Raw genomic sequence first — 17,872 nt, 5'->3', positions numbered from 1 at the left:
GGGGCGGAGTTTAACATGTCTTAATGCTTTGTTTTTTTTGAAAACGCTGCATTTTTCAAGCAGAACCTCTGCAATCGCGGCTTTTAAAGGACGTTTATGAATGGTATTTCATTTTTTTTATTTGTGTCAAAGTGTTTAGATGCTGTCACTGCTGTTTGTTAGCTTTCAATATACGTTTTTATCCTGATTAAAGCTTTACTGTAGACAAATACATGACTGAGTAGTAGCATTTTTGTAAAGGTAGCGTTTAATTTATATCATGAACAACTGTTTGTCTATGAACATAGAAGTTTGTTAGTGTTTGTAGAATTTAGCTAACTGGCTAGCGAAGCAAAAACGCGTTGGTCTTTGTTTACGTCCTTGATGCAACCAAAAATAGCAACAGAACTATCCGTTTAAAAGACATGTACAAACAATAAAACGTACTTACAGTTTGAATAAACAGCAGCTTCTGCTTTTTAAGTGGGAACTGCTCCATCTTTCAGTAAAAGCCTTCAGTGTAGAAAATATCACATATTATTATAATGGGTTCTATTATCTTTCGACGCGCCTCTCGCGTCCGGTGTAGACAACTCTTCCGCTTCCACATGCTGCGCGACATGGCCTCACCCACTTTGTTGCGTGTTCCCAGGGGCGTGTTTTGTAGGGTTTATGATGTCACCAACCCGGGAAGAAGCTTGTTGTAGTCCAAACCGGTCGTTTTTGTAGGCATTAAACTGCCGTAACTTATAATAGACAATAACTCCATTTGCATTGAATTTTCAGTGCTGTAACTTTGCAGATACTGTTTATGCTCAAGCAGCAACATTACACATTGTCTTACAAAATGTAAATTAATATATTGTTTTATATGAACGAGTAGGCAGGATAATTTTTACATAATTTTGAAGCAAAAAATCTAGTCTACAACCTCCAATACCCAGAAGTCTTGTGAACACATGTATAATATTAGTTTTGTGGCCTTATTTCAGTGACTTAAGTTTTTTGTTTTTTCAATAACCACGCTTAAACGTTATTCCTTCAAAAACACAAACATGTACATACATGTTGCTCACATATTATGGTAGCCTAGTTTGTGCTGAATACAGTGTAATGACACCTTTTCCATTAATATGTTTATGAACAACTGAAAAAAAGCACAAATGTCAGGGCATGTCAAAACTTCTCCAGGGCCCCAAAAATCCTCAGACCCCAGAGGGTTAATAAACTGGTAAGCTTTATATCTGTAAATCAACTCCAATGAACTGTAATAAAGTCCTCTCACTCTGGAGACTATAAGCTGGATCACAAACAATTGGTAGTGATCCATCCTTGAGTAACAACTTTTTAGCAAAACCTGTTTTGTATTGTCCCTTTGTATTGACATTCGTTCACAAAGAAGTTTGGTGTTAAAATGATTCATGCAGACATAAACAAAGGTATATGGGGGCGCATTCCCTTCAAAAATAAAACTAATCCACTGAGTTTTCAGTGGCTGTGATGTCAGGAGTACATGAAGACTGTTATGTTCATTCTTATATCCAACAACAAAACACCTCAATCGCTTACGCTAACATTTGGGGGTGCGGCCTGTACAAAGTGACATCACTTTGCCCAGAATCTGCAAATGCTTTGTTCTGAGACACTGCTTATGATTTATGGGAATTAAAACAATAGGAGTGGGTGGATTTTTATAATTATAGGGTGGTTGTGTTCACACACTCCCAACAAACATTTATGTCCAAACACCATGTAAAAGTGAATTTTGCATAATAGGTTAATAGGTTAATTCCCTTTAAAATGTTTGCTATTGACTGTTAAAATGCAGAGTTTTCTGCAGAGTAGAATAACTCATATTGATTGTCATTCCTACGATCAAAAGTGCAGAGATGTATTTATGTTTACAAACCTATCCTCTGTTCCCCACTTATAACTTGTAGTGAAAAGATGAAAAACATAGATACACTACATGTTCTGTTTCACACTGGCCGCTCAAGCATGACTGAAGCAGCATGCATGCCCTGTGTTTTCACACTGGCAATGTTTGTCACGTACAGCTGAACCACGGCTTGTATACTGCAGATACATACAAATATCTGATCGACCAGCTTGGTTACCTGCATTTTCATAATCTGACTCTGGCTTAAGCTGATATGGTAAAACTAACATCATTACTAACTGTCTTTGTAATTGTTTTGGAAGATGAAGATCGTGATTATAGTAAAGCCAAGTTTACACTACAGGACTTTAAATGTCGGCAGATCGCTGTGCTGTTCAGACTACATGACTTGCTGTGTCTTGAAGTCTTGAAGTCGTTGTGGTGTTTACACTATGTGACACTACGTAAATGATCCGCAACAGGAGGTTACACACTACACGAGCTGACGACAACTCTGTCACCCAGCGGCTTTATTTGAAAATGGATGTTGGGAGGAAATTAAATAACCCTTTCACACATAAGTTCAAAACATTCTGGCTGACCTCACAGAGTTAAGGTGACTGTTATTTTAGAACGTTTACCTTTATTGTTTCCATGACAACACGTCATGCTTGTCACGTGACACACCGCGGCCAGCCGGCCACACTTTATGACAGATGTATTGCTTTTCTCACAGTGTCATCAACTATCTGATATTCCGATCCTCGAATATGTGCAAGTGAGTGTTTTGTCATTTAAAAACCTATGTAATGACCTTGATCTTAATATATAACGTGAATTCATCCTTTTGTCCCGAAATACATGTGGCCGGTGAACTGGGAGAACAATAGAGTGAGCGAGCTTTATAGTTTCTTACACAATGTGTATTCGATATGAATAAATGTTGGAAAATTATATTTGTTATTGCTGCTTCCATAGACATCAGTGTTTCATTGGCTGTTGCGTCGCGACACGTGACACCACAGGATAGCGAGTCGGCCAACAGCTCTAGATACTTAGCATGCTAGATATTTGTCTGCTGTCTGTGAGGTGTCGGCGACGCGTCAGCGAGCCTCTTTGATGCGTCGTTGAGTAGTTCACACATAAAGATTGGTGAGCGCCGATCACTCGCTGATTTCCCCCCCGATCACAGCCTGACCTGTTGGCGAGCTCGTTAACTTGCAAATCAGGCTTACAATCCTGTAGTGTAAACTTGGCATTAGGGCCATTACATTTTTTGAAGCACACTTGAGGTGTTCGGCCAATCACAACGCACTGGGTCAATCAGAGCACACTTTGCTTTTCGGAAGGAGGGGGCTTTGTAGAAAAAGAATGTGTTTTAGAAAGCCGGGGCATAGAGGAGCTACAATTATGTATGGCATGTGAAAAATAATGTATTTTTTTGAACATTAAAGATGGGTAACATACTATTACACCCAATACACAAAATAATGATCTTTAAAAATAGCATCATATGACCCTTGTAACACTCTGCTGGTGGTTCCCATATAAAGCAGAGCAGTGTTAATTTAACACCAGGAATTTTGTTGTGTAAATATATGTGTAAAGCTGCTTTAAAACAGTGTGTATTGTGAAAAGCCCTGTTCAAATACAAGTTGAAATGCAATAGTAATATAATTATTTAATATAATCATTAAATATTTTTATATGTTTAAATCAAAATTATCAAATTAAGTGAAAATTTTTTTTTTTCTTTCTCAGGGAAAAAAACAGAGACATTGGAACAATGAGAGTCAGTCCAGATCCAACTCCTGTAACACCAAAAGACTGAAAAAATGAATAAAGAATTTCACAAACTTCACGTCAACCTGAGACAAACCAAACTGAGAGCTGCAGATTTTCTTCAGATAACTGAACATTCATTACAGTCCCATGAATCTTGTGCTGAAGAGGAGCTGGTTCAGACTTTCATACATAAACTACTGACACATAACTATAGAGCAAGATACATTAAAACTAAAGTGAACAATAAGCAAGACCAAACAATTCAAAGAGGCAGTGACTCATCTGAAGATGAGAGTGATATTTTTGATGATGTTCTTAAAAACAACGAATCCAGTCAATCTGAGCGGATTCACCTGATGGATGTTCAGATGGTCGTGTTTCATTGTGCTGATGGTTTCCTGAAGCAGCTGATGGTCACTAAACTGTCCCAGTGTCAGTACGCTCTGCCTCTGCTTGTTCCTGATCAAGACAAACAACAGATTGAGTTTCCTCTCTGGACATTCAGACAAATCAACAAGAGCTGGAAGATCAGAAACACCAACAATGAAATCAGTAAAACCCATCCAATCTACAAGGCAGAAACTCCAATGGTATTTTTCTTCAGGTTTGGCTCTGTGTCTTCATCCAAGTCTGAGCTGATGAACAGTCTGATCAATGAGAAACACAACACGTTCTTCCACAGGAACTGCCCAGGCAGCAGCAAAACCAGAGAACTGATGGATGGAGTGGTGGAGATCGCCTGGTTCTGCCCATCTGGATCATATGATGATAAATTCACTGACTGTGTTGCGTTCTGTAATCTACACGGTGATGCAGGAGACCATGAGAAACAGCTGAAGATCCTCACTGAAATGGCCTCAGTCAATGTTGTTCTTCTTCCACGACTTCAGAAGAATGAAAGAAGTGCAACAATAATCCAAAGTCTGTACAGGAACAGAAAGCCACTTATTTGTCTTTTTACTGAGGATGAATCTACTCTAACTGAGATGAAGAAAGGAAAATTCAAAATTGGTTTGAAAGACAGAAATCAGTCAGATGTATCTGAAGAGCTCAGAAGAGCTATAAATGATTGTCTCTCAGAATCATCTTCCACTTTCAGACTTGAAGATGTGTCCAAACACTCAGACATCAGAGTAGATGAGGAAGATGATGATGACTGCAGAAGAGGAAGAGAAGCAGCACAGCAGATGATGAGTTTACTGGAGAAGAAAGATCTGACAGAAATCAAAGAATCATTTCTGCCTCATCAGGGGAAACTGTGGCATCAGTGGTGTCAGAAGAACAAAGAACTACATCGACCTCAAACGGGTGAGACAGAAATGGACATCAGTAGAAAACAAACAGACATGAAGAAGATCCGTCAACAACAGCATGAATCTCACATCAGTGAGTTTATGAAGCTCTTCATTAAAGAAATGAGCTCAGAAGCTGCAAATAAGAAAATGTTTTTCCTAAAATGGCTCAGAATCCTCCTGGATGAATATACATCTGCTGACCTTTCTGATCTACATTACAAGTATGATAAAAAGTGGTCAACAGTCATGAAATTGAAAGAGAATCATGATAAATCTGAACAAATTAAAGCTGAACAAACTGAACTTGAGAGAATATCTGAGGAACTTCAAGCTGCAGCCTTTGGTTTGGAGCACATCATGAGGGAGATCGGTCAGATCTATGAATCATGTGAATCTCTGAAGAAGGACAAGGAAGATCTGCAGGTTCACTTCTCTTCTCTCCCGAGTCTTGCAGCAGAGATGATGATCTCTGGATTTCCATTGGAGCTGATGGATGGAGATGCTGCTCATGTTCCTGTGATCTGGATCTCTGCTGTTATAGATGAACTCATTCAGAAACTGGGAGACCAGAGAGTCTTTGTGCTGTCAGTTTTAGGGCTTCAGAGCTCTGGGAAATCCACCATGCTGAATGCCATGTTTGGACTCCAGTTTGCCGTCAGTGCTGGCAGGTGCACCAGAGGAGCTTTCATGCAGCTGGTCAGAGTGTCAGATGAGATGAAAACACAGATTAACTTTGACTATATTCTGGTTGTTGATACTGAGGGTCTTCGTGCTCTAGAACTGGCTGGAAGATCAACAAGACATCATGACAATGAATTGGCCACATTTGTTGTTGGTCTTGCGAATCTGACATTGATCAACATCTTTGGTGAAAACCCATCTGAGATGCAGGACATTCTTCAGATTGTTGTTCAGGCATTCCTGAGGATGAAGAAGGTCAGACTGAATCCCAGCTGTGTGTTTGTGCATCAGAATGTTTCAGACATCACAGCAGGAAAGAAAAACATGGAGGGAAGGAGACGACTGCAGGAGAAACTGGATGAGATGACAAAACTCGCTGCTGAAGATGAAGTTTATGATGCAGAATGTTTCAGTGATGTCATTAGATTTGATGTTCATAAAGATGTGAAGTATTTTGCTCAGCTCTGGGAGGGAAACCCACCCATGGCACCACCAAACCCAGATTACTCTGAGAATATTCAAGGACTAAAGGAAACTATTATATCTCATGCCTCAAAATCAGATGGAATGAAGATGAAAGACTCAAAAGATTGTATTAAAGATCTTTGGGAGGCTTTACTGAATGAACAATTTGTCTTCAGTTTGAGAAATTCCCAAAAGATATCAGCCTACAAGAAACTGGAGACAGAATACAGCAAGCGGCCCTTGAGGCTTTGCAGTGCCATGATGGAAACTGAGAACAAACTACACAATAAAATAGAAAATGATGCAATTAATAAGGTTGAGGAAACTGATCTTCAAACAGACCTGGAGAAGACAACTGAAGAAGAGGAAAAATCATGGTCTACATTTGAAACCAAAGGCCTTCAAGAAAACATTGTGAGAGAAACAGAGAGGAAATTAAATGAGATTCCTCAGCAGCAAAAGCAGAAGAAAAACACTGATACTCAGAGGACACATCATAAAAACACTCTCTTTGAAAAGGGCAGAGACCTTGATCTACAACTCACAGACAAAACTTATGACGAAGAAACGCTTAAGAAAGATGACAGCAGTACAGGAAGGGAAGCAGCACAACAGATGATGAGTTTACTGGAGAAGAAAGATCTGACAGAAATCAAAGAATCATTTTTGCCTCATCAGGGGAAACTGTGGCATCAGTGGAGTCAGAAGAACAAAGAACTACATCGACCTCGAGCAGAAGAGACAGAAATAGATATCATTAGGAAACAAACCGAAATGAAGAAAATACGTCAACAACAGCATGAATCTCACATCAGTGAGTTTATGAAGCTCTTCATTAAAGAAATGAGCTCAGAAGCTGCAAATAAGAAAATGTTTTTCCTAAAATGGCTCAGAATCCTCCTGGATGAATATACATCAGCTGATCTTTCTGATCCTCATCACAAATATGATGAAAAGTGGTCAAAAGTCTTAAAAGTGAAAGAGAACAATGATAAATCTGAACAAATCAAAGCTGAACAAACTACACTTGAGAGAATATCTGAGGAACTTCAAGCAACAACCTTTGGTTTGGAGCACATCATGCGGGAGATCGGTCAGATCTATGAATCAAGTGAATCTGTGCAGAAGAACAAGAAAGATCTGCAGGTTCACTTCTCGTCTCTCCCGAGTCTTGCAGCAGAGATGATGATCTCTGGATTTCCACTGGAGCTGATGGATGGAGATGCTGCTCATGTTCCTGTCATCTGGATCTCTGCTGTTCTAGATGAACTCATCCAGAAACTGGGAGACCAGAGAGTCTTTGTGCTGTCAGTTTTAGGGCTTCAGAGCTCTGGGAAATCCACCATGCTGAATGCCATGTTTGGACTCCAGTTTGCCGTCAGTGCTGGCAGGTGCACCAGAGGAGCTTTCATGCAGCTGGTCAGAGTGTCAAATGAGATGAAAACACAGATGAACTTTGACTATATTCTGGTTGTTGATACTGATGGTCTTTGTGCTCTAGAACTGGCTGGAAGATCAACAAGACATCATGACAATGAATTGGCCACATTTGTTGTTGGTCTTGCAAATCTGACATTGATCAGCATCTTTGGTGAAAACCTCTCTGAGATGCAGGACATTCTTCAGATTGTTGTTCAGGCCTTCATGAGGATGAAGAAGATCAGACTGAATCCCAGCTGTGTGTTTGTGCATCAGAACGTTTCAGATGTCACAGCTGGAGATAAAAATAAAGAGGGAAGGAGACACCTGCAGGAGACACTGGATGAGATGACAAAATTCGCTGCCGAAGAGGAAGTTTATGATGCAGGATGTTTCAGTGATGTCATTAGATTTGATGTTCAGAATGATGTGAAGTATTTTGCTCATCTCTGGGAGGGCAGCCCACCCATGGCACCACCAAACCCAAGCAGCTGTGAGAATATTCAAGAACTAAAGAAATCTATTATGTTTCATGCAAAGTCAGATGGAATGATGCTGAAAGACTTCAAAGATCGTATTAAAGATCTCTGGGAGGCTTTACTGAATGAACGACTCGTCTTCAGCTTTAGAAATTCTCTGGAGATTTCAGCCTACAGGAAACTGGAGACTGAATACAGCAAGTGGTCCTGGAGGCTTCGTAGTGCCATGATGGAAACTGAGAACAAACTACACAACAAAATAGAAAATGAAGCAATTCATGAGGTTGAGGAAACTGATCTTCAAAGAGAACTGAAGACAACGATTGAAAAAGTGAAGAAATCAATGTCTGAATTTTTTGAGAAAGAAACATATACAGATATACTGATTCAGTGGAAAACATCATTTGAAATCAAAATCAAAGAGCTTCAGGAAAACATTGTGAGAGAAACAAGTAGGAAATTAAATGAGATTCTTCAGCAGCGAGACCTGAAGAAAAACAATGATACTCAGAGAAAGCACCATGAAAAGCCCCTCTCTGAAAAGAGCAAAGAACATGCCTTAAAAATCAAAGACAAAACAAATGCAATAACACTGAAGAAAAAGACTAATGCTCAGAGGACACATCATGAAAACACTCTCTATGAAAAGAGCAAAGAACTTGCCTTAAAACTCAAAGACAAAACAAATGATGAAGAAACACAGAAAAGAGAGTTTGATTTGTTTTGGGATATTATTGTGGATGAGATCATCTCAGACATTCCTTCAATCAAAGACATTGACATAATGAGAGATGTAAGAGAGATCCTCAGTGATGTATATGAGGGGCGTCTCCCTATAGACCACATAAAAAATGACATTTTCACTGTGTCGAGTTATTCTGAATATGTTATTTTCAAAAAGTCCACAAAAAGAGGTTTTAAAAAGGCTGTAACCCGTGTTTGGAAAATAATTAAAATAAGATGTGGATATGTTCGAACTCTGTCTCCAGGGAATAAAGCTGAAATCAAGTCATTAGTCACAGATGTTCAAGAGCAGACAGACAGAATGATTGAGTCATTTGGCATTTCAATGATGGGCTATAATGTCAGCTATATTCAGCAACTCATAGATTACATCAAGAGCAGAGTAACAGAACATGAGGAAGGAGCAGTAAAATATAAGTTCAAGAATGAATTCATCAGTAATTTGGTCCTTTCCATTTGTATGAGAGCAAACAAGAAGATCACTGACCAACACAGAGAAGCTAATGATCCTGAAATATATGTAGAGAAGAAGAGAGAAGAATATTGCAGTATTTTCAAGAAATACTGCCATGGAGCAACATCAGCTGCCATTTTTGGTGGGATCATCTGTCAGAAACTGAAAGAGCCCATTGAGCAGAGTGTCTACAAGAAGACTTCCAGAGATCTGACAGATGAAATGAGATCAAACTGTGAATCGCTGAATGGAAGCGGATCAAATCTGGAGAAACACATCCTGAAGACACTGGCAGAAGAGGAGGATTTTGACAAATGCATGAACTACATTCATAATCCCAGAGATCACTTCAAGAGTTTCATCAGAGATGAAGTCAGTCGGTACATCACTGATAAGTTCAGTGTCAATGTTTTACCCAAGATGAAGGAGAACATTAAACTCCTGCAGCAGAAGATCATGAAAGCAGCACATGAATCTACTGAACATGTTCAAGTGAACAGAGGAGATGTTGGTTTGTGGCTGAAGAGTTTCACACAGCAGCTCTCAGATGTGCTGATCTTCTCTGAAAAAGATCTCAGTGGAGTGAAACATGATGATGTTGACGATTTCAAACTCCTAAAGGATGTGATAAGACAGGAACTCTCTGCTATAATGTCTGATATCAGCAGTAGATTCAACACAAAGACATTTGATGAAAATCTTGACCTCAGGTTCAGACCAGATGAGCTTCTGATTGATCACTTCTGTCAGTGTCAGTTGGGTTCAGTGTCTGTTCTGTAGAGCCACATGTACCAACACCATAGAAAATTATCATGAAGATCACAGTGTACCTTTCCACAGAGTGGGTGGAATTAACAGCACATATTAAGGTTTAAAACAGAATCTCTGTGCTGATACTTGTACAAATTTAGTGGGAAGTGATCAGTATTTTTATAAACCAGATGGATGGTTTAAATATAAAGAATACAGCACAGCAGGAGGAGTTTATGCAGACTTGAGCACCACCCCTGACCTCTCTGAACTGCCCTACTGGAAGTGGTTTGTGTGCAGATTCCAGAAAGATCTGGAAAAATAATATAGTAAACATTTGAGTGGAAGGGTAAGATTTCAGATGAATGGGGAAAAAAACAGAAAAAAGGATGCTATTAAGAGTTTGGATCAGTATATCTAATGGAGAAAATTTGATAAAAGAAAGAATTAAACTCTTACATCTCCTATGTTAACAGTAAGAGTTTCTATTAAACATCAGATTCTGAAGTCATCAAGATTTCAGCAAATATGAGAGGTTGAAGATTCAACACTCATACAAGATATGCAACATTTAACAAAACTGAATTATGTTCTGAATTTTTTAGAGGTGTAGATATTCAGATTATATGTAGATATTCAGAAAATAATTGCTTTAAGATTTCATATGATGATATCAAAATTGAAGATTACAAAAAGAATGAAACAATGTTTTATCTAATGCTCCATTTGCTTGTATAAAATGAAACAAAGAAAAAAACGTGTTCCCTCATGTCTTATTGAAGTTCTTGACAAATACTGCATGCAGGTCATCAGATGAAAGACAAAATGTTCTGATCACTGTCTAACACAGGGGTTAGGATTAACACAGTTCTGTAAGATTAGTCAATCAAAAGTTTGATATGACAGAAACCGAGTATTTAATAAAAATAATTTCATTTTATAGTACAACTGTATAATTTCAATACTAATATTTGCGTTTAAATTTCTTAATTTACAGATGTTAAAAAGTATATAAAAATGTGCATAACAACTTGAAATTAAAGCTGCAAGAAGCACTGAAATGGGCCCTTGCACCCAGGCTCACCGCCACCCGCTGGCCTCAGGAAAACACTGAACAGTGAGCGACATGCATGTAAGCGAGTAGATACAGGAATTATGGCAAAGTCATTTCAAAGTGCCACACTTCCTGCTGCCAACAGGTGGCGCTTTGACCGTAACTGAATATTGCCATGTGGATGTCTTCAGGTCAGGACTGTTATCAAACGTGAAGTTTGGAGCAGATCAGACATTGTATACCTGAGTTACAACAACTTCCTGTTTCGTGGCATTAATCGCATACATTAGCACTTAGCCAAGTGTTGCATGATTTAACGTGTTTCTAGTATGCTTGGTACTTTGTGGCATATTGAAATGTGTTTTTGGGAGTGAATTACAGTGTAAAGCATGCCATTTCCTGTTGCCAGCAGGTGGCGCTATGACTAACTGAATATTGGCATGTAGATGTGTTCAGACCAGGACTCTTATTACACATGTGAAGTTTGGGGCAAATCGGACATTGTATGCCTGAGTTACAACAGCTCAACAGCTTCCTCTTTCATGGTGAAACATCAGTCTTAGTCAGGCCGCCACAGACACATCCTTCAACGAAAACTCTAGAGCAGGGGTCTCCAATCTCGGTCCTGGAGGGCCACTGTCCTGCAGAGTTTAGCTCCAACCCCAGTTAAACACACCTGAACCACCTAATCAAGTTCTAATAAGGAATACTAGAAACTTCTAGGCAGGTGTTTTGGAGCAGATTAAAGCTAAACTCTGCAGGACAGCAGCCCTCCAAAACAGTGTGGTTAAGAGAATTCTTTGATAAAAACAAAATTGAAACCGCGTGGTGAGAATTAAAAATTGGATCTATTGGAGAAGTCCAACTAATTATTTAGTCGCCAAGAGAAAACTACAGAGAAGTGAAAACTCTCTAATTCTTCAGATAGGGGTATTCTCTGCTTTATTTTGGCCTGAGCACCGATGGTGTGAGGACCCTATTGGAATTGCTTCATTAGGGGTTCAAGCACAAAGTGCTGAAACCCTATTGTAATTGTTAGGATTTTTATTAAGTTGGCTTGAAAAAGCCAACTTCCTGTAATGCTATTTAAACTTATTATTCTTCTTCTTACCGCATAGCAATCACCCTAGCAACCACCCAGAGTACCTTAGCAACCGCATAGCAACACCCTAGCAACCACCCCGAGTACCCTAGCAACCGCATAGCAACACCTTAGCCACCATCCCGAGTACCCTAGCAACCGCATAACAACACCCTAGCAACAACTCCTAGACCGTTTGTCTAGTGTCTTATATCATTGGAATCCTTGGCTCAAGACGAACAAAACGTATATATCTCCATTAAAATTGTTCTGCCATTTTGAATTTTCTGAAAAATCTACTTTTTCGAACTCCTCATAGGCGAGTGTCCGATTCACTCGAAACTTGATATACATCATCTAGAGACCGAAACATTCGAATGAGGCAGGGCCACTTTCACTTAAATGATTATAACTCTTGAATGAAATGAGATACTTTCACCAAACTTGTCAGACTCATGTACGAGTTAATTCTGTGGTCATACAAAAAAATTGCAGAGTATTACCACTTGGTGGCGCTATAATATGAAAAAAACATAACTTCTATAACTACACAACTGTTAGTTCAATTGACTTGAACATTGGCATGCACTGTCTTTGTCTGAGTTGCCTTGATGATGTATGATGACATTCGTGTATCTCGAAAAACATGGCTGCCATCGGCCTATAAACTTTGAGCACCTCTTAGACCAGGTTAACGGAGGCCGATCGGGACAAAACTCGGTGTGCCTTTCTGACTCGTGGCCCTAGAGGTCTGTGCGAAGTTTGAAAGAAAACGGCCACTGGGTGGTGCAATTGTGTTTTTGAACCTATATATCACGCAACATATCACACATTCACACAATGTTCATGTGATATGTTGAATCTCCTCATTCTGAACAACTTTGCCTCAATAACCACTGCTATCAATCAAATTGTTCGTTAAACATTTGTGATTATTTGAAAAATCTACTTTTTCAAATTCTTCATAGGCCATTTGTGCAATCTGTTCAAAACTTGACATGCATCATCTAGAAACACTCATGGCAAAAAGTTATTAAAAGAATTTCGATTGGTGATTCAAGTTCGCAACTGAACGCCAAAACGTTTGAAGTAGCAGTTGCCTTTTACTAAAATGGTTATATCTCTTGATTGAAACAAGATATTTTCACCAAACATGGCACACGTGTGTACAAGCTCAGTCCGGGGTCACAATAAAAAAATTTAGCGTTTGGCCACTTGGTGGCACTGTAATAGTAAAAAAAACATGAAAATCACTACATCTACACAACAGTTAGTCTGATTGACTTGAAAATTGGCATGCACCATCCTTGCCAAGTTGCCATGATGGGAAAGCGATTGTCCACTTGGTGGCGCTATAACAGGAAAAAAACATGAAAATGGCTTATAACTACACAATCGTTAATCCGATTGACTTGAAAATTGGCATGCAGTGTCTTGGCCGAAGGTGCCATGAATGTCTATGAGGACCTTCGCGTCTTTAAAAAAACATGAAGTATGAAAGAAATCAGCCACAAGGTGGCGCTACGTATCACACATAAACGATATACATAGCATATGTTGAATCTCCTCATTCTCTATAAGTTTGCCTTAAGATCCTAGGTACAAACCCGATTCCAAAAAAGTTGGGACACTGTACAAATTGTGAATAAAAAAGGAATGCAATGATGTGGAAGTTTCAAATTTCAATATTTTATTCAGAATACAACATAGATGACATATCAAATGTTTAAACTAAGAAAATGTATCATTTTAAGGGAAAAATAAGTTGATTTTAAATTTCATGGCATCAACACATCTCAAAAAAGTTGGGACAAGGCCATGTTTACCACTGTGTGGCATCCCCTCTTCTTTTTATAACAGTCTGCAAACGTCTGGGGACTGAGGAGACAAGTTGCTCAAGTCTCCAAGTTGCTCAAGTCATGGGCATCCAGTATGGTTTTCCAGCCTTGACCCTTACGCACAGAGATTGTTCCAGATTCTCTGAATCTTTGGATGATATTATGCACTGTAGATGATGATAACTTCAAACTCTTTGCAATTTTTCTCTGAGAAACTCCTTTCTGATATTGCTCCTGTAGCGAATTAACTCAAAGGGGAAATATTAATAATTCATAACTCATTATGATTATTAATTATGATTAATTATGAATATGTAAATCAGTTAATCAGATTAACTGGATGTAGCTACATTAATATTACAATCAATTAACCTGTTCGTCCAGTGAACACTCAGTGTTGATTGTTTATTAATTCTAAGAAATGTTCATTTCCAGGTTATGGAAAAACAACATTCTTATTGTACCGTACTACTCAGAGCATGTAGTCAGGATCTAAATCATTTAAGAGGCAATTTATTAGCAGACGGAGTCAGAACCAAACATGTATTGTGCACAATCTTTATTAACTAACTTACAAACACATAACTAAACTAACAGACACATAACATACACGCAGGTCACACACATACGTTGGTAAGAATGAGCAATGATAGAGTTGAACCAGAAGTGGAACTGTTGATAGACCTATAGGAAAAAGTCAAAGACAATCTGGAAAAGAATCTCAGTTTCCTCAGCAATAAAACACCTTTGCTGACAAAAGTAAATTTTACAAATCAATACTAAATCGCTGTGTTGTGTTCAAATGTACGATACTTGCAAGATGCCTTTAGGCTGAGGAGCATCGGATCTGCAGGCTGGGTTGTAATCTTGATGGTTCGGTCCAAAGTTGTTGCCAGTATCTTCTGCGTTAGATGAAGTACTACGAAACAACTTATTGATGAGCACATGGCTGGGTTGTAGGCCGAGGCCTACAGACCTGCAGCAAGAAGGGGCTCTCTTCAGTCGTCCAAGAAGCAAGGAAAGAGAGCTTTTAACCTCTGGTCAAAGTCACACCTCTTAGTTGTTGACTGGACCAATGAAGATGTTGTATTTCCGGGCGATAACACGCCTCCTGTCAGGGCTTTTACGATCGAGCAAGATTTACTGGCTGAGTTTTTGAAGAAGAACTATTAAAGATTCTTGTAATACTGATGTGTTTCACAGGTATGGACATACCACATACACAAGCATTTAAATCTTCTCGATACGAACCCATAGACACTAAACATGGCATAATTGAAGTTACCTTAAATGCATCATAAAACATGCGAATACAATGAGTGCAATACAACAACAGCAATAATGGATACCATTTCCTAGGGATGTGCATGTTCATTTATAGAACGGTCTGTCTATAAATTAATGCAGGAAAGTCTGTGTTCTGTGGGGAAAATGCAGGAAAGATGCACGTTTCTGTGTCTGTTCTCTGCTCTTCCATGTGGCAACCACATTCTTTAGCGCAATTAAAACTTGTAACAGAGAACTTCTCGGGGGATGGGGGACAGGCCCCAGAGTGCGTTAAACAATTATTGGTTACCTAAAACAAATAATTGTGTCTGATTTGTCTCAGTCGTTACACTCCACTATTTTTCGCCACAGCATTGGGGGAATTGGTGATCCTCTGCTCATCTTGACTTCTGAGAGACACTGCCACTCTGAGAGGCTCTTTTTATACCCAATCAAGTTGCCAATTGACCTAATAAGTTGCAAACTGGTCCTCCAGCTGTTCCTTATATGTACATTTAACTTTTCTGGCCTCTTATTGCTACCTGTCCCAACTTTTTTGGAATGTGTAGCTCTCATGAAATCCAAAATGAGCCAATATCTCACTTTCAACATTTGATATGTTATCTATATTCTATTGTGAATAAAATATAAGTTTATGAGATTTGTAAATTATTGCATTCCTTTTTTATTCACAATTTGTACAGTGTCCCAACTGTTTTAGAATTGGGTTTGTATTTCACTCAACCTCAAAACCACTGCAGTACAATTCTCTAGATTTTTTAGGTCAATAATTGTCAAAAACTGTTGAACTTTATCATTTGGATAGCCATAACATGATCATTCAGAAAAGCATCTCCAAATGGAGCCTATAAATCTTAAATGCTTTCATGTCGGCCTAGAACCTAACACCATAAATGGCACAAAGGTCTTAAAAGCTTGAACCCCGATAAATGCTGCTTGCAGCTTGTCATTGCTCATGTAACACTTCTCATCCGACAGCACATAAATCACAGGCGGACACGGAGAACTGTGTTTCATGCGTTGTTTACTGTAACACAACAAGGAGAAACATATATCCTCTGGACAGTGGGCATTTACACTCATATGCATCACCTCTCAGTATCGGATAAACTTCTCTGCAGTTGCTTTAAACAAACACCTGAAGACGACGCAGCACGCATCTGTCTCAATAGAACAGTTTTAACAGTCAAGATTCAAACAAATAAACATACCTGTAACACAAGGAGAAACATATCCTCTGGCGACAGTGGGCATTTACACATATGCATTTAAAAGAGCAAAAGAAATGAGAGATTCATCTGTGTTTGATTAAAAAAGGAAGATTCAGGAAGATTCGGAGCATTATGAATCAGCGTATCGAATCATGATTCGGATCACGTGTCAAACTGCTGAAATCACGTGACTTTGGCACTCCGAACAGCTGATTCGATACACTAATTCATTATGCTCCGAAATGTTGAGCAGAATGTTACACTGGAAACTATGGATGTGACTTCATTATATACCAATATTCCACATCATGAAGGTCTATTGGCCTTAAAACATTTTCTTGATTTACGTGTTGAAGATGATGGCCTTCCATCTAAATTTATTATTAAAATGGCTGAAATGGTTCTTACTAAAAATTATTTTTTATTTGAAAACCAGTATTATTTACAGATTGAGGGCACTGCCATGGGGGCCACCATGGCTCCCGACAATGCCAATTTATATCTGGGCTTTTTGGAGGATAGATATGTCTTCAATAACAATCCTTTTTTTGACAATATCATTCTGTTTAAGAGATAAATTGATGATTGTTTTGTTATTTACAAAGGTTCTGCAAGTGATTTTGAAGCATTTGTTTTATATATGAATTGTTTAAGACCTTCGATTAAGTTCACACATAACGTTGGAATTACAAATGTCAGTTTCTTGGATACTTGTATATTGTTGACAAACAAATCGTCTCTTCGCTTTATAGAAAAGATACAGCTAAGAACAGTCTCCTTCATGCTACTAGTGCCCATCAAACTCCTTTAAAACGTGGGTTACCTATAGTCAGTTTTTAAGACTTCATCGTATCTGCTCTAGGAAGGAGGATTTTGATGTTAAAGCCCAGAATCTATATACAGATTTTAAATCACGTGGATATCCCAATATGTGGCTTGATACTGCACTTGAGAAGGTGCGTAGTTTACAGGAACGGGAAGAAAGTAACTTGATCGCAAACAAAAGCAAGAAAAGCTATTCATGTGTTTTTAAATCTACATTTAGTCCATTGAGTAATGATATTAGGAGGATTATTAAGTCACTGGCACATCATTCAAAGTGATCCTCAGTTATTTAAAGGGATAGTTCACCCAAAAATGAAAATTTGATGTTTATCTGCTTACCCCCAGCGCATCCAAGATGTAGGTGACTTTGTTTCTTCAGTAGAGCACAAATGATGATTTTTAACTCCAACTGTTGCAGTCTGTCAGTCTTATAATGCATGTAAGTGGGAACTTCGTCTATAAGAGTAAATGAAACTTAATGCTTAATGAGTGCGAGACATCACTTCCGTTGTCAGAGCGCGTTCAGACCTCACTAACCGAATGCTGAACGCAGTTGGACATAGTGGTGTATTAGAGGTAAAAAATGATATAAATACTGTTCAGTTTCTTGCACAAACCGATCGTTTCGTGTCTTAGGACATCAAAG

At 38.7% G+C, this 17,872-nt stretch overlaps 1 protein-coding gene across 1 annotated transcript in view; it reads left to right on the top strand.

Annotated features, from left to right (window-relative positions):
* LOC127508639 (interferon-induced very large GTPase 1-like) overlaps nucleotides 1–10,833 on the top strand; it is a 70,491-nt gene extending 59,658 nt beyond the window's left edge. The window contains exon 4 of the mRNA XM_051886763.1: nucleotides 4,248–10,833. Within this exon, the coding sequence (XP_051742723.1) occupies nucleotides 4,248–9,960 (5,713 nt within the window). The 3' untranslated portion in view covers nucleotides 9,961–10,833. The remainder of the gene's footprint in view (nucleotides 1–4,247) is intronic.
* The last annotated feature ends 7,039 nt before the right edge of the window (nucleotides 10,834–17,872 follow it).

Source organism: Ctenopharyngodon idella, chromosome 3, assembly GCF_019924925.1.
Source record: "Ctenopharyngodon idella isolate HZGC_01 chromosome 3, HZGC01, whole genome shotgun sequence".
Classification (NCBI taxonomy): domain Eukaryota; kingdom Metazoa; phylum Chordata; class Actinopteri; order Cypriniformes; family Xenocyprididae; genus Ctenopharyngodon; species Ctenopharyngodon idella.
The sequence above is the reverse complement of the archived record's forward strand: the minus strand, read 5'-3'. Positions and strand labels throughout refer to the sequence as shown.